Below are 22,408 nucleotides of genomic sequence, written 5' to 3'. Positions count from 1 at the left end.
ATAGTGCCAATGAATCATTGACTGTTAGTCGTCAATGATTCATTGGCACTATGATTCAGTGGGGGTGGGGGGGGGAGTTGGAGGATTGGGGGTCTGTACTTTCTCTAACCCTTCCACTTTTACCCAAAACTTCATGTGGCAATTCAACAAGCCAGTGATTTTGTGACCAACATCTGATACTGTGTTCAACAGCACTGTTTCAACAATTGTATCACAGTGATTATGTATCATGGTTCTTTTCAATAATGCAGCATATGTTCAAACAGCTTAGAGAAAGCATGTTACGGGTAGGTTTCAAGTCCCAGAGCTTTCAGAAGTACCAAACCCACCCACAGTTGACACAGGTAGACTCTCTAAGATTGAAAAGCAATTGATGTGCTGTCTGTCCTTGCATGACACCAGCTTTGTGAATTTGAGTTTAATGCTCCCTTGGACCGAAAGCAGCTGAGACCAGCGCATTCAGCTTCCTCACAAGAAATGTTTTACATGAATCAAACCATTGCACTCTATTGGGACTGCAATTTTTTAACGCTACTTAAAATACTGTGTCCCCTGTGCAACATTTAAGTTACATGATTGAATGGGTAAGTTTCAGATTTTGTTAAGAAATTTAAGGAACACGCGTCACTCTCACAAACTCTTATTCAGGGGTATGTATAAGACAGAAGAAAGGGAGCGCACACCAATATAAAGCAGCGTTCAGATTTAATACATGTTTTTAACACACAAATGTTTTGTCACTCAGCCTTCCTCGATGCGCTCGGCGTGTTTTCTTTCCTCAGGCAAATAACACCAAGCAAAATCACAGAAAAACACTAATCAACAATATAAAATATACATGATACAAATACCTTATGATCCATTAAACTATTTTTATTTGTATGAACAACGTTTTACAACAATTATAAGATGAACGTAGAGAATTTTAATCAGTTCATTTTTGATTCTGAGTTTTGCGTGTGCATAAACAGGCACATTTGATGGTGCCCTTTTAGGGAACATGATTTTTAGCTACCCAAGTCTGAGGCAATACCTAGCCGCTTTGCCATTCTGAAGAACCATGATTTGGATAATGCTGATAGAATATCATGTTATTAGTGGTAATAGAAAGGGGAGATGATGACAGCTTGTGGGAATGCACTGATCAGGGCCAGTTCAGATAAAGGTGTTTTGCACCGTCATGCAGTGTCTGAGGGAATCTACTCAGGCGCAGACTCATTGTAGTTTGTAAATACAATATTTTAGAAATTTTACAATATGTGCACTGTAGGTTAAAAGGTAAATTTCTGCAACATTTTACCTTGCTTCAATGCTTCAACTTTTGCTTGACTTAGTTAATTACTTACTTACTTAGTTTTGGTTTGTTTCACAGGTGGTGAGTTCAGTTGTTACCAAAAAAAATGAAAATAAACCTGATGAAAGTACAGAAGCTGTACTTTAGCAATGTGTACAAGTTTGTAATGTCTGCCAGTTTTTGCATGTAATACTTATGCATTTTTATGGGTATGCTTCTCTACAAGTTGTTTGATATGCATTTATATCATGAAAAGTATCATTCATGTTTGTGAGGTATTCTGAGATACCCTTTACTACCTTCTTTTTTGTATCTGACAATTAAGCTCTGACAATTAAGTCTCTGGTGCTTTGGAATAAGTATCACAGAAGTTGTTAAAGCAATTAAAGTGTTATATATTCCAAAGTAATTTATATTCTGCAATTATACTAAAATATCATTAGGTCCAAGAAAAGGTCAAAATAGAATAAGGCTGCTATTTTCATTCAGATCATTTTCTTCGCAGATCTTGTCTGAAACTTAAATGTCAGCTCCACAATGAAAAATGATGTCTTTGTTGTGCGGAAAATTTTGTCACACGGATTGTCATTTTTACTCATACGTATGTTTATTTTAGTTTCATTTGCTACAACATTCAATATGGATGGGTACAGAGAAACATGTTAATGTTTTGATGAAAAACTTCCAGGGCATACTGGACTGAAAAAGGATCAAATAGAAATGCATCCACTAAAAATTTAAATTATTAAATTAGTTTAATAATTATTCATAAAAAATAGGATAGACTGAAATATAGGTATTACATATTTATTATATTAATATTATTTATTAATAATATTTATTAATAGATATTACTCATTACATTTAAAATAAAATGTGAAACCAAATAAGACTTTAAAATAAGGTAAGGTGCAGTGCTACATTGCAGATAGCATGGGATTTTCCTCATCTTTCACTTAAAAACATTTCTAACAAATTCAAATTAAAGTACTTGTCTTCAATTGTATGCCTGTACTTGCTGTCACTTGTCAGAACATGACACTTACTTTGGAAGCAGTTTGTCTCACAAGAATTAATCATTATGCACTTCAGATCATAGGTGAAGATGTAATGTGCATATTAAGCAGTTAAACCTTTGCATCAGAAAAGCTTCACAGAATGTCTGACATCCTGTGAGTATAGCGTGTAAATGTCCAATATCCTGCGAGAATGTCTACAACAGGTACAGATTCCAATTTCACGGTATGAGAACTCAAAATCTTGTCTGAAGTTTATCTCATATGGGCAACCAGGAGTAGTTTTCCCCCTTTGCAACCAAAGTTGTATCACTTGGACCAGATATTTTGTGTCATTTCATTGATAAGTTTCCTCTTTTTTCATTCTCCCTCCAAGGTGGAGAGCTTTATTATCAGTGCACGCCTCACCGTACCCTCACACACATTCATGCAAGGAGCACATTCTCTTCCAGCACACTCCATTTTACAGGCTGCAGCCTACACAGTACTAAGAGAGAGAGAGTGCCTGTTGGAAGAGAGCTGAATCTCTCACTGATATGGGTACCCAGTGTGTGGGTGAGAGGAACTAATTTAGGGCTATCCTGACGAACTCTGGATAATTCAAACCCATCCTACCTCTGGTGGGAGCAAGTCAGTTGCTCTGCTGCTTTAGACTCCCATTGAAAATTCTCAAACCTGTAACCAAAACCTCAAGGTCTAGCTTGAGTTTGAGGTGAGCATTTTTACGAACCGAACCACTGGGGAACCCCATTTTCCTTATTTATTTATTTCTTGGAGGAGAATGGACAGCCCATCATCCTTCCATTTTTTTTTTTTTTTTATTTCAGAACCACACATCTCTCCCAGGGAACCCCATTTCCCTATTATACTACACAGTGTCCTATTGCAATATCAAGCTCATCTGATCACTGCAACACCCAGAAGGGTGCACGTTAATACAACCCTTCTCTGAAGCTTGCACCACTTCTTTTCACACTGCAGCCCACCAGGTCTCCCTGAGTATTAATAACATGTCACCCCTAGACCTAAGTGATAATAACACAGCCGGGAGTCGATACAGATGGAGGGCAGGATTAACTGCACCAAGAAGGAGTGACACAAATGAAGACTGTAAGTTTTTCATTGAGGTCATTTTAGCTTTATCACTAATTCACAGCTCAGTAAAAAAAAATAGGTCACTCATATATGTATTGGTACGTTCACATTAAGCCAATTGAAAAATGATTTGCCTTGAATCAGCGCAACTTGAGATTGAAGATTATGAAGGCAATCTAACAGATTGTAGCAGATCTGCCATATAGCCAAAATAACAAGAAATAACATTCTTCAACAACAAAGAAACAGCCTTTTCTAAAATTAAAACTCACAGACGAACACAAATAGACACACACAAATACGGACACACTGTACATCCACAAGCATACACGCACATACATTCATGCATGCATACACATGTATGCTCACCCACTATTCAAAATGAGCATGTGAAACATAATGTTTAATGGACTTAATTTAATGAGAATTTAAAGCAGTTGTCACGGAATTTCAACTGTTTACGCACAGCAGTTTGGAGCAGAGATATAAGAGAGAGACACAGTATATGTGTCACTCATGTGTTGTGGGAATATAAATTAATAAAGTATGCCACACACAGAAAGGAGGAAATGGTTGCCTCTGAACTTCCTTCCAGCAAAACTCCACTTTGATTTCTCTCTCCCAGCGGTGCTTGTCTTTAAGTGACATCCATTATCTAATGCCTCCTGACTAGAGAGGGCCAACACCAGCAAACTGGGCCAATGACACACAAGTGACACAGCAAATGCTGCACTTTAAGACACTAAACAGTGAATTATAATGAAACACAGAGAGGCGTGCTATCATGATCGGTGCCTAGACCTCTTTTGGTACACCGTCTCATAACTGATGATATTTATTTCTGTGTGCAGAGCCATGTGTGCAGCATCTGTATGGTCCTAGAGACTGAACAGCCATTGAATGGGATGGCTCTGATAGAGACTTTAAATAGGGATGTACAATGATAGACCCTGGGCAAGAAGCAAAGCCAAGAGCTCCTCTACACATTGTAAAGCTCAGCCTTTTTTTCTAAAACAAAAATGAAAACATAAAACCTGGCGAGATGCAAAAAAAAGATAGTGGAGCTTTAAAAATTCAAAGGCTATAAGCCTCTTAAGGAAATGCTTTTCTTTAATCATTAATGTTTATAAATAGGGGTGAACTGGGGAATAGAGCTTTACAATGGCTTATGGCTTACCTGTCTCAAGTAGAATGAAGCTTCTAATTACTGGCTAGTGCTAAACGAACTGTCACCTCTAAATCATAAAAATGCCAATTTTAGCAGCACTGTAAAATTGATAGTTTAAACAAAAGCTGCACAGTTTGAAATGCAGTATGCTGGGGCTGGACATGCCTTTAAATGTCTGCACGTGAAAGGATGCATGCAGTGAGTCATCCTTTTCAAAACTGGCTGCGCTGGATTCACACCTTTGTTCTAAAATTCAAGTCAGTTCCTAGTCCCTTAATAGCCACTTGGTCCAAGTGTGAATACAGCAAGAATACAAACCAATTATTGGTATTGATGAATTATAATAGAGTGGTTCTCATGTTCAGTCCTGGCCTATTTCTTTTACAGCCAGTCTCTGGCTCAGTTAAGGTTATTGAACACATATGTTTAAATTTGAAGTACTTTTTTACCTCTCGTGAATATGGGACTTTTATTCTTAATGGCACACGTAGACATTTCTGACATAGCATGGCTTAAGGTGGTAAATAATAATATCTCAAAGCATGAAAAGCGTAATTAAGAAAAATATACAGCTTGTTAAAATTCTGGTATTACAATTGTGATTGGGATGAAAACCGGCATACACAGTGGTACCCCAAGACAAAACTTGAGAACCACTGACTTAAACCGTGTGTTTGGTTTGGGTCAAAATGACCCATTTTAAGCTTTTATTAAAAGAGAAATGGCACTTTTGAGGGATGTATTCCATAACCAGTGAATAAACCAGCATGCGTTTGGTTCCCGTTTTGTTTAATGCAATAAATATCAATAATCTACTGCCTTCATTATAGAGGACTTTGTACATAAATCACATCTGTATCATAAATGATAGACACTTTAAAATCCCCAAAATGTTCTGGGTTCTTTGCCCAGGCAAACAGTTTTACAGGTGCTAGTACGTAAACAGAACACAAAGGTTAATACTTTATTCTCCCAGTTAAGTAAACGATGAGCGATATACAGTATTTGGCAAGATTTTCCACAGCTTATATTTTATTGGTCTCATGCCTACGTGGAATTTAACTTCCTAACTAAATTGCACATAGTGCTCTGATTACAGACTAGATAGTGTATAACACCGTATTATTTTTTTTTAAAATCTTATATAAGTATAATTGTCCCTATGAACACTGCACACAATGGCCATTTTAACAGGTTTTTCAGCCTAAGTGCTTTACAACTAAAAAGAAAAACATCTTAAAAGAACACCAACATGTTTGTGCATTCATGACAGTGACAGCATTCAGTTTTCACAGAATAATTAACTTGACCCAATGCTGCTATGTACTTTGGGCTTGGTGTGTCTCATTAAAATGGTTGATCACTTATGTCCCTTGGGTTTGAGAAATTCACGGACAGAGGAATGTAGTGCTCAGCACAACAGAATTAATCAGACTGGCCATTTTTGATTTTTACATCAATGTTGATGGGATCTATTAGTGCAACAACTTGGAGCTCTATTTTCCAAAATCAAAGTCACATGGGCACAGTCAATAGCACGGCACGTGGTGGACTGGGCGTGGCATGTGATTGTTGGTATTTTCAAGACCAGAGGCAAGGAGCGCGCTGCGCAAAACATGTGTTGGGTTATACTGAATATATTATCAGTGGGTGTGGTACTGCTGCATTTATTAATAACCAATCAATTCATGTAGTAGTATGCTTGATACGGTCTAGCCAGTAGGTAACCAGTAGGTAATCAGATAATCGTTAAATGGTAAATGGACTGCATTTATATAGCGCTTTTATCCAAAGTGCTTTACAATTGATGCCTCTCATTCACCAGAGCAGTTAGAGGTTAGGGGTTAGGTGTCTTGCTCAAGGACACTTCGACATGCCCAAGGCGGGGTTTGAACCGGCAACCCTCCGACTGCCAGACAATCGGTCTTACCTCCTGAGCTATGTCGTTTCCTCTGTTATAACTGTCCTGCACTTACTTTGCAGTTGTAACATCGGACAACATTAACGTTTAAATTGTACATGAGCCATTTGGGATCACTTCAAATGTAATGCATTGTAGCAGACAAGTGTAAGCTCTTTCTAGCGTAATTCATAGCTTTTGATCGCATTGTTTTTAAGTAATTCACTTGTTTCACTCAAATGTTTGTTTCACTCTACATTTTTGTTTTATACATATTGATATTACATTGATATTGATATTAAATGTATTATGCCAAAAAGAGAGATTGTAGCAAAATATTGCATTAATCATCAAACTCTGTTTATAAAGGTAATCTGTCCATAATTTGAGCCAATACTGTCGCTATCATTTTAACTACAGTCAATTAAAATGAAGATAGTTCAAGTTGCATGTATTGTCATTCTTCTCATTACAGAAGGATGTAAGAAAAAGAATTCTTAAAATTGAAGACCACAATGTAGCATAAGAACAGCCATAAACAATTAAAAATAGAAATACAGGAATTAAAACTTAAATTAAAGAAAGACAATGAACAACAAATTTATTTTTCCTGCTTCTGGGATTTATATCAAAGTGAAATTGGACAGCATATGATCCATGAAAACTGTTCATCGCCTTTTTAATGTGAAACATGCACGCATTGCATGATAAAGCACAGAAATGACCAATCCGCCAGATGATGGCCTACACCATACACCATAGACGTGGTCTGGGCAGGCGGGTGGCGAAAGGTGCAAACCAGTGGACTGACCCAAAAATTCCAAGGAGCTGCCAAAATTGCACCCCAAGGTGTTTTCACACTTCATTCCAGCCTCTCAAGTGGACTAATGGGCTAATGACTCAGCATTATTTAAGCATATGTGAACATGCCAAAGGAACTCAGGCCCCACTGAAATGAACTGAACTCAGAAGGTGGTCTCGAGGTCCACTTTTTTGTGAACACGAAGTGGCCCCTGTCCACTTTCGTTTTACTGTACACTTTAATACCCCAAGACGTTTAATACCTTGATTCTGCACAGCTGTAATGACTTCTGAGTGTACCTGGCTAAAAAGAAATAACAGAATGGTTGCTGGTGGTGTTTGTAGGATCGTTTGGTCAGAAGAAACCTGTGCACTTCTTGCATCAGTTTCCTCACAATGTAGCGCAACCAAATGATAAATATATCTTCAGAGGCTTGAAGAAAATTACCCATAATCAGGGGTTGACATAAGTAGTACACAAGTATGCATTAATGGCAAAAACATAAAAATGCAAAGCAATTCTATGCCATAATGGTGTAAATGCCGACCTATTTTAGGTGCACATTCTGTTCAGACATAAAATTACTATCCATTTTAATCTTGCATGCCACTTATGTCAACCCCTGCCCATATTCCAATGGTACAGCAGTGGAGCCTGAGTTCTAAAGGAGGTGCTTTGTGAACAACGAGTGGTCTGAGATCTCTTCAATGCTTAAGCGAACCAGGAAGAGAGCTGAGTCCACTTACAAACATGACAAAAAAACTGACTTCATTTGCAGATGGTTCACTTTAAAAGAACTGAGTTTGGTTCATTTAAAAAGATATGTGAAAACACCCTCAGACCCACTTAGGTTTAAAAAAATATAGTCTTTCTTGTACGCATTCCACTTGACACAGAAATGCCTGAAAAGCCTATGCAATATCTCATCTTCAAATTACGTGAGTGCAAGACTTAAATGAGCTTAAGCTTCAATGAGCTGCTAAACAACTAGTATTATTTATCTCCCATCTCACTTTTGACTAATATCACCAGTGACTTACAGCTGGGAATATCTAGGTGTTTCTGGGTACAATGTAATGCATGCAAGAACATGTGCACATTTCACAAAAATCCCAAGCGCTGACGGATATTTCTGTTCAGCCCAAATGGATCTACGTCACACCTGGCAATGATAACGTACCATAAAATTTCCATTGTTAATTCAATGATAACACCATGCACATGAGTCCAATAGGGACCATATGCACTCTGCAAGATTTGATATAAAACTAAACATTTTACTGTGTTGTGTAACTCTTTCACAATGCAAATTCAAGGACCTTTCATTAACAGATTTTATAAAATGGGTCACCATGTAACAGATTTTAGTAAAGAGCTAGTAAAGCATCTGTTGAAATAAAAATCTGTCCCGTACACAGTATCCAGACAGTCTGTCTGTTGTATGTATGGTTTGGAAAACAAATGGCTTATGTGACTGATTTAACAAGGGATTGGTTTTTGTGCATATGTGTGTACACTATATGTCACAATAAAAAAAAAAATTAATAAAATTGATAGGTTGAGAGAAACCCAAGTTCCACCCTCAAACACACATAAAAAAAATCTATGCATTTCCACAAACTTAAATGTGCCGATTCAAAAGGAGCGTTTCTGTGGAAACAGTAAGGGATAAAACAGAAGGGAGCCAACAGAAACACTTTAAAAATAAAACATGGCAAGGCAAAAATAGAAAAGCTGTAAGCACTTCCTTCTACAGTGAAAAACATTATTGGGAATGTTTGTCCTGTGGCTGATACCAACGAGCCTTTTTGCATCATATTAGAGGAAAACTTCAGGGTGAGGAAGTATATGTGTAAGCCTACCTTGGCAGTACAGAGCCAGACTACAAATTTGCTATGAAATAAAAGCAAAGTAAATGGTAATTTCTACGCAATATGGCGCCTTTCCATTCATAAATAAAAAAATAAATAAATAAATAAAATCATGCATAATAATGGTTAATTCAATATGGGACCAGTACCATACTCCAATCTTTAACTGTAATGTTCAAAATTACATTTTCAAAATCTATGCTCAGACTTGATCATGCATGTTTCTTCCCTGAACATGATGGTCCTCTGCCAAATATCAAAACAGATCAAAAGGAAATAAATAAATAAATCAGTGGCACTGAATATTTGTGAGTTACAGTATAACATCTCGAGTACATTATTAAATAATTCCATGTCTTCGAAGAAACCTGCTGAACAGAAAGCGTGCTACGCCGTTTCCACTGCTTATAAATAACCTGCTAATACATTTCTTTCAAAGACGAGTTTGCAAACTTTAGAATCTTAGCAAAGCATTTTTTTCTCTCACTCAGACAGAACGCTTGGTTTCACCATAAATGAAAAAGGTAGACTTGAGGAATGTCCACGTTATCTCAATATCATTAAGCATTCGGTTAATTGAATAAGCTACTTGTTATACTCCAATACGTTATACTTGTTCATTATTCGAACGAATTAACTTAATATTCACAGGAAGAAACAGTTTCGACACCTGTCCATATTTTCAAATATGTTTAAAACTAGGCTACTCACTGTTAAATACAATGGCATCTAAAAAGTTAAACATCCAGTCATTGTAGCCTATAGAATTTTCTTTGGCGAGACATGTATAGAAAGTGATAAGGATGCGAGAGAGGTAGCCTACACTGGACAGCTCCCGTGTTAGTTTCGTTCTCCATCACTCTTGCCTTTAAATTTCCGCAAGCAGCAGATAGACACAGCAATAGGTCTAATACAAGTTGATATGGCAAAGCAAATTAAATAGCCTACAATTCACACGGTCTAGGCAGTGAATACGAGATTTTAAAAAGTTATTGAAGTGAACTTACTCGTGGTGTTGTATTTGACTCCATTTATGTACTCTGGGCACGGTCTTTCCACAATTCGACCAGTGCTACTCCTCGGCCAGCAAGTTCCAATCTCGTCTGTGGTGGCATTACAGTACAGACCTAAAAAAAGAAAATAAAACGGTTGGCTTAATCTCATTCTGCATGTCTGAAAATGGAAAACGTAATACTTAAAACAACATATGTAAGAAGCGTTGGCTACCATCAAAATCCATTAACGAAAATGATGTGTTCTCAAAGAAAGTCTCCTGAAAGGCGTCCACGAGACTACAGTTCGGGTCACCGAATTCGCCGATAAAGATCTGAAAGATTGTAGCGTCCATGATTTGAACTAGTTTTAAACTGGAAGGTATGAACAGTGCGATTTTAATAAGGAATCTCCACGGTCGCGTAGCCTACTGAATGATCAGTGTAAATTCTCTCTCTCTCTCTCTCTCTCTCTCTCTCTCTCTCTCTCACACACACACACACACACACACACACACACACTCTACCGCGGTAGCATACCCAATCCTAGTACAAAAGTATCAACCAATGTTATTGCCCTCACTCAGTAGTTTTAGCCAATGGTAAGTTCTGTATTCAGGAGCAATTTTGAGACATGCCACACATTGCTCTTCGCGATGACATCGTTCCCAGTGGTTATCGTTACACGTTCACACCTGTACATTAGTTTCATTGCTACTTCCCATTATGTTGTAATATGGTCCTATTCATGTCCAATGCAGATGTAAGTCGATGCATTATATCAGACAGGCCAATATCTGAATATATTGATACATAGGCTAATGACCATAAACGTTATAATTATAATGTTATTATAATGTTCTGGCTAACCTAACTAGCGACAGTTACCTACTGAAACGTTATTGGAAGGGTATTGGTGCAGGATTGAGCTGAAAGCCTCCCACTGTGAGTAAAAGTGGCGAAACATTGAAATGCACATTTATCACTGACTCAGGCATGGTAAATTGAAGAGCGGCTTGGTGAAAAAAGGAGTCACCTTAGCAAGTGAAAAATAATAACAGGCGCCCTAAGGTGTTTAATTTTCCCTTTTTGTAAAATTGAACTTTTAATAAAGTAAAGCTGACTTTTATTGGTTTTGTTAACCCAATAATTATGCGTTTTATTTTGTTTACATAATATCCAAGGCTGCACCCAAAATATCACAAGACTCACTGAGTAGCAATGACTTCATAATACGTTGTGATCATACTGTACCACAAAACCTTAGGAAAAGCAGTTAGTCCCACCCAGTTCAATGACTTTCACTACATCAGCTTAGTTCAGCAACTGGAGCTTACCAGCTGCAGCTGCACTGTGGTGACATTGTCTTGTTTAATTTCAGTCTATTGCAATCTTATTTTGAGATACAAAAACATATGATATCTTCTAATGTAAGCGGAGGACAACACACTTGGAATCAAGATGTCCAATTATTTTTATATATATATAGTTTTGAGTGACAGTCACAAAATATATTCTTGTCTGGTGGCTCCACCCGAAACCATGTAAGGACTTTCAGACTAAAAACTGGAAATGGCTGCACTCAATCAGCTTATTAGGAAGCCAGGGATAAGAGTCCCTTGTCTCTGTCTGCTTGTTGAGAAGTACTAGTGGGGAGGCTGCTGAGTGCAAGAGAGCAAGAATGCGAGAGTGCACTTCACCAAGGACTTCTTTAAATGATGATCAGGGTACCTGCTAGGCTGAAAGGTTGCTAGGCTCATCTGCACCCCTTTCGGACGTGCACTTTAATCAATGTTTGAGATTAGATGAGACTGAAGGGATTAGAATGATCTCTATGAATCATAAAATTTTATACTGATTGTACAGCTTGATTCCAAGAGCCATCCAGCATGAGCCTGAGTAGGAATGTCACAAAACTGGAAATTATCCAGAAGGAAGAAAGGCAGAGTTTAAACTGGCTTTGCTTATGGAAATTTGCAAAAACAAAAAAACAAAAACAAAAAAGATCAATATTCATATTTTTTTCAGCTTTTTTGAAAGTTGCCGTCTAATGTGTTTGAAATTCAGAGGTGGAGGAGTATAATTTTTTTATAATGTGTTTTATGTTTGCAGCATTGGTCTTCACAAGAAAAAGTGTATAATATGTTGAAGAAAGCTGAGTACTTGAGGAGAAAGGCTTTTCGTAATTATCAACTGACTAGGACAAGTCATCACCCAACTAATTACCTTAATTCAATGTAAATTAATTATCCATTTATTTGTTTAGGACATAAGAGTAATTTACTGATGTGTGAGCATATTACATGCACTAAAAGGCCTTAATTAAAATAAATATGACTCCAATTAGCAGGCCATTATCAAGGAAATGTAGCTTTATAATTTTGTCAGGGAAAAAACCTAAAATTCATATAATTACAGATGTATCACATTAGTTAAAGCCTTAATGTTTAAAAATAAATATGAACCTTTTCCCCAAAATTAGCAGGAGTCATTATTCAAGGCTAATTTAGCATTGTATAAGTTTTCACGCAGAGGAAAACAATCCAAAGTAAAATACAACAACACTCAGAATATATTACGAATTGTTATCCCCCAGTAAATTCACAAGCAACTTGCTGTGTACACGCCAAAGGGATGAACTAAAGAGGAGACTTCTTTGATTGTAAAAACAGGACCACAGCAAGGCAAAAAAAAAATCCTGAATAGTAGGTCTTTAATAAAACCATAACAAAATCAAAGAATATTAAATAAAATTGGGTTATATAATTCCAAGACACAATATCTGATGTGTCCACAGGAGGAATAATGAGAGTTCTGGTATGACATACACTCATTTAGATTGGCTGCAATTTCTCTCCAGTAGTTTTTTATCTTTGATGTGCTCTTTGTGTACCTTGACTTTCTTGATAAGTCATAGCAGGTGAATTTACTCAATTTGATATTTGCTTCTTGAGTGATAATCTCTCAACCCAACTATTTGATAGAAGATCTAACTTAAATAAACTGACTTTATCTACTGCACCTGGGTTACCTGGCAGGAGTTCCCTCACTGCTCTGGTCACCCATGCAGGGCTGGCTCTAGGCATAGGTGTCACAGCCACCTAGGGTGCCATACCTTGGGGTGGAAGTAGATTTGTTTCAATGTCTACAAAACACTATGTCAGCTAACTAAAATTTCATTGTACAGCTGTGGCACTAGTACACACCTCACCATACTACCTGTTTAAGGGAGTTTGATTTATTTAAAACAACAGCTGGCATGCCTTCAGCAATTTAACAAACAAACACCCCTACAGGGCCTCTTATCCCTATCCCCACATCACTGCTAAAATCATTCTAAGCTGCTGTCACACAGTTTGTTACCGAGCTGATGGACAAATCCTTCCACCCTGGGGAAGTTGTAGCATTTCAAAATTGCTGTCAAAAGAAATTGTTGCTCTCCTAGGTAAGCATGCAAAAAAATAAAAATAATAATAATAATGGAAGCATACGTTTTCCAAATTGAGCATAAGCAGTGATGTGAGGACAGCATTTATTGGGGGGAAATTGTATTCCACTCAGCAACAAGTTCTGCACACAATTCAGCAATTGTTCATCGGCATGATGTCTAAAAAACTGGCTCAGACATTTAAGTGGAGGGTTGGGGACAGGTATGTCAAGATAAATGCCTATTTGCAGTTATTGAGATAATAATTACTTATGAATGTTTCTGCAGTGCTTAGGAAGGTGGTATGTACTACTTACAGAATAGTTATACAGCTGTTTCGTAGGACCCTTCAATTAAGTTATTTAAAAATATGCACTGCAAAACCCTGTATTACTAAATTCCATAGAGCAGATATAATCTTAGATTTCATCATGTAAATCTATATGTATACACCTAAATTGATGTTTTTCAGAGTATACACTTCATATCAATTTTTGGCTGGACCGCAACAGCGGGGCCAGCCCCATAAACGTGAATGTCTGTGAGTGAGTTACTGATTGGTGAAGTTACACCATTGGTCAGCCGAAGTGTGTTAGGTCCAGCCATATACTAGGTTTTGACCTGGTCTTGTTATATTATGTTTTTGGAAACTGTTTTAGGCAGATGAAAATGCTGTCCTGAGATTTTATATTCCGGAGTATATTTGTATTTAATTGAGACGGCGCTGTGCACTGACTTGCATTATCTGTCAAATTGCTATTTTCTCATCAACCCCCTGAAAGCATTTACTCCAGTCATGCGTGAAAGTGTTTAAATTACTGAGCAAAGGGGGATGTTTTAATTACACTTTCAACATTTTTCATAGCTCAGCAAAAATATGATCACATCCTGTATAATCCCCAATACACACCCAAAAAGAGAAAAAAAACAGCAAATAAGTGGAGATGTTCTGAAAAAAATGGAGACTTCACTGAGCCCCATTAGATAACAAAACAGATTACATTGTAGCCTTATATTCCATAATACTCATAATAATGATAATTCTCTCTCTCACTCACTCACTCACTCACTCACTCACTCTCTCTCATTTATTTTATCTGTCAAAATGATTATTTTAATAAAAGATAGCCAAGAGAAAATAAATGCCATCTGGGCGCACATATGGCTTGTGATAGCATCTATTCTCAGCTCGAGCTGATGTTTATTGGATTTTCCTGTCATAAAAGTGATGCTGTGTTTCAAAGTATTCATTCCAGCCAGTCATAAAATGATACTGAATAGTATACTGGTGTAGTCAGCACTAACAACATATACTATAACACCCTATTACATCCCAGAATAGTGTTATAATCGGGGCCACCAGTTTGTATTAATGTCCTCCCACAGGAATTTAACCCTATTTACTTTACATGACTTCAGAGAAATATCAGCATGTTGCATCCCGCGACACACCCCTTTGGTGGACAGAAGAGTTGGACACACAGGGAGTGGAAAAAGATTTGGATTTCACCGGTGTTTGTTGTGGGCTGAGCGAGAGAGAGTCTGTTCATAGAATTAATTGAACCAAACAAAGTTCTTCTCCCATCCCCCTCACGGGGTCCAGGTCAAAAACAATAAAGTAAAATAACGAACTAAAATATCCAGAACAAAACGACGTAACAGGGAAGCTATGCAGCTGCTTTTGTAACTAAGGCACTTTCTGCTGTGGCTTTTGCTCTCTCTCTGTCTCGCCCTCGCTCTCTCGTGGGTCAATCCCTGGTCTCAGACCCCCACTAGGAAGAAAGCACACTTTAAATACCTGGACTAATTAGAGATGCACTCCTGGTGCATGTGCCTACTTAACCAATATCTGAGACAAGCTTAACTTGAAGCTTGTCCATTACATGCAGGCCATTCATGTGTTATGAATCATAGGCCTACACAAGTTATTTGTTTTGGATTAAAGTAATACAATCCTTTTCCTATCCTAATCTTAGCACTTGACCACCTAAGCAAATTCTCACAGATGTTGAAAAACACACGTGGTTTGACTTTATGACTTTCAATAACAAAAAGCACTTGGAAAAGAGCACACATAATTGCCCCAAGGACTCTCAATAACATACATTGTATCCAACACATCAGATATCATCCTTGCTATCTTGATTTATGAAACAGTAACAGGGCAGTTCACCTGTCCTTGACCTGACTGGTTATTGTTTTAAAAATAGGAGTGGTCCCCAGGAGTTAAATCAAACTGCTTTAGTGTCTTTGTGTGATGCATAATAGCAATGACTGTGGCTTGACTTAATTGTAGTCAGTGGGATCTGTTAATCTCATTTTAAATTTCTGAAAGACAATGCACTGGATTGGTAGAGTGTGTCATTTCATTTTCTTAAGAGAAAATACAAGCCTGTTCAATTTGGAAATGTCTATTCTTGCAATGCTCAATGAATTATATTTAAAATATCTTCTTTAAAACAACATGAATAATTAAATACATAAATAAATAAATAAACCGGATTAAATCCATTGCTTTACTGACTGCTGTGCATAGAATAGTGACCTATAGTTCCAAAGTTGTTTAAATAAGTGTTGGTATGTTTTAGCACCATGTTTTACACATGCCTTCCACTCTGTCCAGTGAGTTCAGTCTCATAGCTATATATGATTGAAAATTAATTGTTGGTGTAGATGTGTAATAAATCCAAGAGACACTTTTGTTGAACTTGCTTGCTGCTCTCTTTATTAGCTACACCTACACTCAACACACCATGGCTAACAACCCTACTTCCTGTTCCGTGTTGGCGGAAGTGTATCCCGTGAACCCTGTCGCTAAGCAAACATGACAACACATTCTACAGGAAGTATGTTACAAAACAGATGAGGTAGAGATTTGTTTCATTGCAGGGTCAGTGCGTCCATCTCAAACCAAGGGAACAGGCTCACTTAACATTCATGACATCACGGTTTGAAAGACTGTTGAACAAATGGGTGACTGGGTACAGTACGCCACTTCCTGTACCTAAGCTACTATGAATGTGTTTTCCTTCTCTGCTCACTAGGCTGCTTAGAGGACGTTTGCCAAGGGTGGTCTCTAAGGACACCTAGGTCTAAACCCGATCTGGGAAAGAGAGTGAAGGTCTGAAGATGCAGGAACACATGGGGAGACGCACTCTCTCTCTCCAGTTGTAGCCACTACCAATGGTAGTGGCTACAACTGGCTACAAATGGCTTACTTCAAACTCAGAGTAAGTTTGTTATCCTGCAAGTTAGCTAATGAAATTACATCCACCACAGGATCAGTTCATTTTCTGGCCTTGCTATCGTTCTGTAGCATAGCAACAATTAAATGCACATTGACTATGACAGCAAACCTGCACTGAAAAGACAAAAGAACCCTTTCGCCGTATCAGCAAGGAAAACCAGAACGAAGATTAGCTTCCACAGATAGCCTGACCCAGTGATGCTGCCCAAGCCAGAGTTTCCTCGGAAAAACAAGCCACGCAACTAACCTTTCCAATTTACCCTTATTTACTACTTTAGGATTTCAACTTAGTTGTTTTTTTTTTCATTTAATAATTTCTATTTTATTAAACCTCATTGTCAATCTGATTATAATTTTAATAAATGTTGGAGTCTATAACCTCCATGAATTCACGCATGATGAGTTATTGGTTATTATTTAAATATTTAATATTGAAATTTGTAATCATGTCTTGACAATTTGTTTTGAGACTGATTAATTATGAGACTCATACTTTTGCACCATTTAGTCAAAGGTATTTCCCCTACATTATGAATTTTATGAAACATTAATTAGTCTTTCTGACTGGAAATTCAGTATCCAGTCAACAGCCACTGTAAACCCAGACATTGCTTTGTTTAACATGAAACAGGACACCAGACATTCCAGACAAAGACCAGACTTACTAACTTTAGCATGGGTACCTAGAGCAATTCCCCCTTTCCACTGTTCATCGCTAGAAAATGAAAATCTCAGCTTTCACGCAGATCACTTCCCACTCAAGACTGCAGAGGTGACTTTGCATAACTGTGAAAAATCACTTTGTGATCAGAACATATATATTTCAGAGATCCACTGCGGAAAGTGCACCTCTGAGCTGCCTCATAGCCAGGTTTAGACATTACACTGTAAACTGATGCATCCAAGTAAAGCGCTGTTGAAGGGTGGTAGCTTCTCAAATTCTGGATAGCATTTCCAGGTTGGTTTGAATTTCCTCTCTGAGTGCTCAGCCTGAAAAGACTTCAATGGTGGCATATAACAGTGAGATTAGAATGAAAGCCTTGTTTGAACTGTATCAGCTCATGCACATCACATACTGTTTATGGTGTACTTGTCAAGTTATGATCCAGTCTCTGTTCCTGGTCTTGCCAGCCCGGCAAGAATGTACTGGCAAAGTACAGCAGGAAAAAATGTTGCAAAAATAAAAACAACTAGAGCTTCCTCTCTTACAGTCTGAGCATATTCCAATATTACAAATAATCAAAAATAATACACTTTGGGGTACTTTTTCAGCTAATGATTGACTAAGGATTAGGAATAATATTGATACTGTCTCCCTCTCAAACCCCAACAGATGCTTCAGTGGAACTATTTTCAGAGGAACTATTTTTGCTACACCTTAGAAATACAACAAATCCATAGTTTGATTTACTTTATCATGCACAAGGATACATCACTTAGTTAAAATAACTAATATTTTTCTTGTATAAATCACTGAAACATTGAAAATACATAATTTTATCTGTTGGGACAGCTAATTGCTACTATTCACACATTCACAATAACCCTGTAAGCTTTTGGTGATGTTGAAATTCCAGTGTTCTATAGGCCTTTATAGGTAAGTGGCTGGTGGCATGGCAATAAAAGGAGAGGAGAGGGCCTTATGATCTCCTGACAGAATTTTTAAACGGGTCCCCACAGGCCATGGAATGCCCACCCACCCCCCCCCCCCCCCCCACCCCCCCCAAACAAAAGTCATGCTGGATGATAGAATCTGACCGCAATCTTGAGCTCAACCTGCTTATTGGCTATGACTGAGGTGCTCTACAGTACATTCCCTCAAAGTACTCTTCACTAGAATATTTCTCCTTCAATCTAGATAGATGCTACAGCAGAGCTCATTCAGAGTCTTTCTCCTGTAAGAAGCTTGGCAGTAACCCAAGATGACCCCACTCTCCTTCTCATCCATATAGCCTCAGTGGGTCAGGTGTGCAGATTCCATCTTTATACCATCCAAGAATCTGCTCCTTCCTCACCTGCAACCATACGGTTCCTAGACCAGGTCTGAGTATTCTCATGCCTGGATTATTGCAATTATTTTGTCAGCAGTCACCCTGTCTGAGTCACTGAGGCCCGAAAGCTAATACAGAATTCAGTTGGACGACTTTCCTACAGTGTTCCCAAGAGTGCTTATGTCACACTTAATCTCACTTCACTGGGCCTGTTACAACTCATAAATTCAAAACCTTGCTAGTAATCTCTAGGGCAGCAACTGGAACAGCTTCACCAGTCAATCAATGTAAAATCCTATCCCTTGGCCAGATGCTTGTTCCAGGCACAATACCTATCTCTATTGCCCCCCTCCTCCTCCTCCCCAATGGTGGAATAAACTCTCCACAGTGGTCAGCACAGCAAAATCATTGGCCATCTATCAGCGCATACCGAAGACCCGTTTCATACCACATCTTCTCATAGATGTGATTTGTATATTCAGATTTTATTCAGTGGTTCTTGGTTAGTATAGCAAACGTCCACTAGTGATTTAATGATGTTGCAGCTATATTCACTGGTCTGGCAATGTTGCTAATGTTATCAATCAGTTTCTCCAACATGGTAAATTGCTCTGCTTAATGAATGTAATGTCAGCTAATGTAAAGCATGGTGATTTGAAAGACGGCATGCAAATATGATCTATGATTGATATTTTTTTACTAGTGAATATATTTATGCAACACTACATTACCTGTGACATTGTAGAGGGCAGAGAGCGCTTCACAGTACTTTTGGAGCAGTGTAAGCAAGGACTCACACCGTGTGCCGGGCTGCAGGAGAAAAGATACAGCAATACTCAGTTACCTTGACAATTTGCCAGTCCATGGCACGCTGGCACATCCCTGGATTATCTAGCCCCTTATGAAACAGATAATTCAAAATAGCAGCATGAAACCAGGCTTGTATTGGTCCCCTTTGTTAGTACCAAATGAAAGCATTCAAATTTTGTGCTTCTAGGGATGATTTACACATCAAATTTCTCAATCCCCATCCACCTATGTGTTTTCTGAGGATGTAGAATAGCTTCAATGTCTTTCTTTAAATCATTTGTAAATACTTGTATCAGGCACAGAGGAAATTTCTTAGTACTCAGTGTGTTTGAAAAAATATGAAGGGACAGATATTGCGAGTCTGGTGTAATGTCATGGAGTGTTCCCACACTCTCTTCCCCTAGGGATGCTTTTCGATTGCTTTCCCATGTTATCTTCTTTGTTTTGTTTGTTTTTTTCTTTTCTGAAGGAGGCTGTCAACAAGTTATTTACACATATTCAAACATACAGTATTTTTCAATATAAGTAGTCTTAAGGTGACCTAAAACAGTAATATTCCTGTCCAACTTGTGCATTATTGTAAATTATTGTAAAACAATGGGGTGATTTATGGGATTTTTTTTTATATAGGAGTTGTTTTGGGACAGTTCAGTTGCAGACAGAAGAGATCTGCTGTGTTGTCACTGCATTTGTTGAAGTAGGTTATGATAATTAATTCATGTGTGCTTACACAGTGCTTCCACTGCTATACTTGAGACAATAGTTTAAGCACAGTCCAGTTTCACTGTTCACAATAATCAGGATATCCTTTGAATATCATTTGTTTCAATAACATTGTGACATAAACTTGTATAATTTCAGATTATTTTCATAGCCAAAGAAAATTATTTATCATAAGGGGAACATTGTAAGAAACAACAATAGGATCATTTCTATCCTGGCATTGTCAAGATTTTCCTTCTTTACTATCATGAGTACACTATTTGTCTAAGCAATAAATAAACCTGATGAAACATGCCTAGCCTTATAGGGTGTAAAAAAATAAATAAAACATTAAAGTCATCTTCTGTTTTTTATATTATTTTTAGTGCTTTTAAATGGTGATGGTTAGAGCTCCACATGACGTTACAATCATGAGAGAATTGACAGCCACCCACAATGTATTGCATCAAAAAGAAAACTAAAGAATATGATTAGGATATTTTCCCCTATTAACTGCATACACTGAAAAAGTGAATGATATCTACCGACTCCCATATTTTCACTTGAACAAGGGAAGGTCATGAGTGACAAACAGATGATGCAATACAATCATGTATAGACACATGACTTGAGCATGGGTACAAAATAACTCTGATTTCACTGTGAAACTCTGCTGCACAGTTGTATTGTGTGCTGAGAGAATGACTAATTATTGATGATTCCAAGGATTTCAAAACACTAACAAAGTGAAAATGTGCAACGAATACTTACATACAAGAAAAGCAGACAGAACAGAGTCTTTGTGATATTCATATTGTCGATGAGTCACCTCTTTCTATTCTCTACTTCCTCATAATCCTTGTAATCCATTGAAGATGATGGCAATCAGCTCAGTACCAATTTATCATTTTCACCATTTGGAAAGAAGATGCTAGACAAAGGGGGAAAACACTTTCTCATCTATCAAACCAAGCTTATCATGACCAGTACAGTATACATTAATGTTGACAAGGAGAGCTTATTACAGTTCAGATTACACATGAACCACTCACGTGTCTTCTGAAAATGACTTAGAGAAAAAACAGGGCACCCACATATCAGTGGAATGCATCCTACAGTCGTTTTTTTCTGAGCCGTCGGTTTGTCCTGAAAAGTTTCTATTCTTCGGTGTTGTCCTTGTCTTGGTCTCTTTGTACCTCTGAGGCTCTGAGATGCCCAGACGGACTGGAGATCAGCATATGCTCAAGCTAAAAACATTGTTAGTCCAGATATGCACGCGCGCATCGGCGGACATGCACCCCTTTACGACAAAGTGGCTAACGACAGTTCCAGGGACCATTAAGCCAGTCTCAAAGTGCTGAGCACCATTTAATGCCGTGCGTGCCCCTTCTCCCCTGCCCAGCCAGGGAGAACAGACGGCCCGCTGATCAGCTCTTCTGGCCTCTACTGCCACGTTCCAATGTCCAAGGTAACTTAGTCTTTGCACTGTTATTTTATGGATTTTTCTTTTTTTTCCGCTCTTTTTTTCGCTGTAACCCTTTGAGCAGCTCCACTACTGGGACTGGCTGGCTGATCGTTTCGACAGCTGAGCTTGATATGCAAGGCTCATGTCCTGCAGGTTTAGGAGCTTTGTCCTCTCTTGTAATGTGATATACAGGCTGACACAAGGACAGCCTGGGAAAATGTAGAGGCAGCATGCAGTGGTGAGAGACAGTGCAGAGCTTACTGAAGATTTACGGTACTACATTTATATCAGGAGAAGGAATTTTAAGTTCAACTTTTTTTAGCTCTTCTTTGAGGCACATAAGTTTATTAAAACTGTTATTTATTTATTTTATAGAAAATAAAGCAAATAACTCTTGTCAGAATTCTTTAGAAGCACAAACAGAATGACTGATACCGATAGGCAAGTGTTTACCACATGTTCATTGATTACATGTACCACATGTGCAGTCGTAAATGTGCCTTGCAGCTTACTGTAGTTCTTTTCTTATCTTATTAAATTTACTGGATGAGATTTTTTCCAAAGCTAGCATGAGTCCACAGTTTATTTTCCCCTCTATTTCACATACTATACTGGTAGCAAAGTACTG

General features: G+C 37.9%; 1 protein-coding gene across 4 annotated transcripts in view; it reads right to left on the bottom strand.

The window, feature by feature from the left end:
* The window catches only part of LOC135261070 (corticotropin-releasing factor receptor 2), an 80,787-nt gene extending 58,977 nt beyond the window's left edge, over positions 1–21,810 (bottom strand). Inside the window, exons 1-4 of one of the 4 annotated variants that reach the window (XM_064346927.1) lie at positions 21,368–21,810; positions 21,087–21,246; positions 19,535–19,613; positions 10,154–10,273 (exon numbers count right to left, since the gene is read on the bottom strand). In XM_064346927.1, the coding sequence (XP_064202997.1) occupies positions 10,154–10,273; positions 19,535–19,613; positions 21,087–21,128 (241 nt within the window). In that variant the 5' untranslated portion in view covers positions 21,129–21,246; positions 21,368–21,810. Of the gene's footprint in view, positions 1–10,153; positions 10,274–10,373; positions 10,608–19,534; positions 19,614–21,086 lie in introns of those variants that run through there. The other 3 variants (XM_064346929.1, XM_064346928.1, XM_064346931.1) reach the window with 3 other exon arrangements.
* Between the last annotated feature and the right edge of the window lie 598 nt (positions 21,811–22,408).

The sequence above is a fragment of the Anguilla rostrata genome, chromosome 8 (genome assembly GCF_018555375.3).
Source record: "Anguilla rostrata isolate EN2019 chromosome 8, ASM1855537v3, whole genome shotgun sequence".
Taxonomy (NCBI): domain Eukaryota; kingdom Metazoa; phylum Chordata; class Actinopteri; order Anguilliformes; family Anguillidae; genus Anguilla; species Anguilla rostrata.
This window is presented reverse-complemented; position numbering and strand designations above follow the sequence as displayed.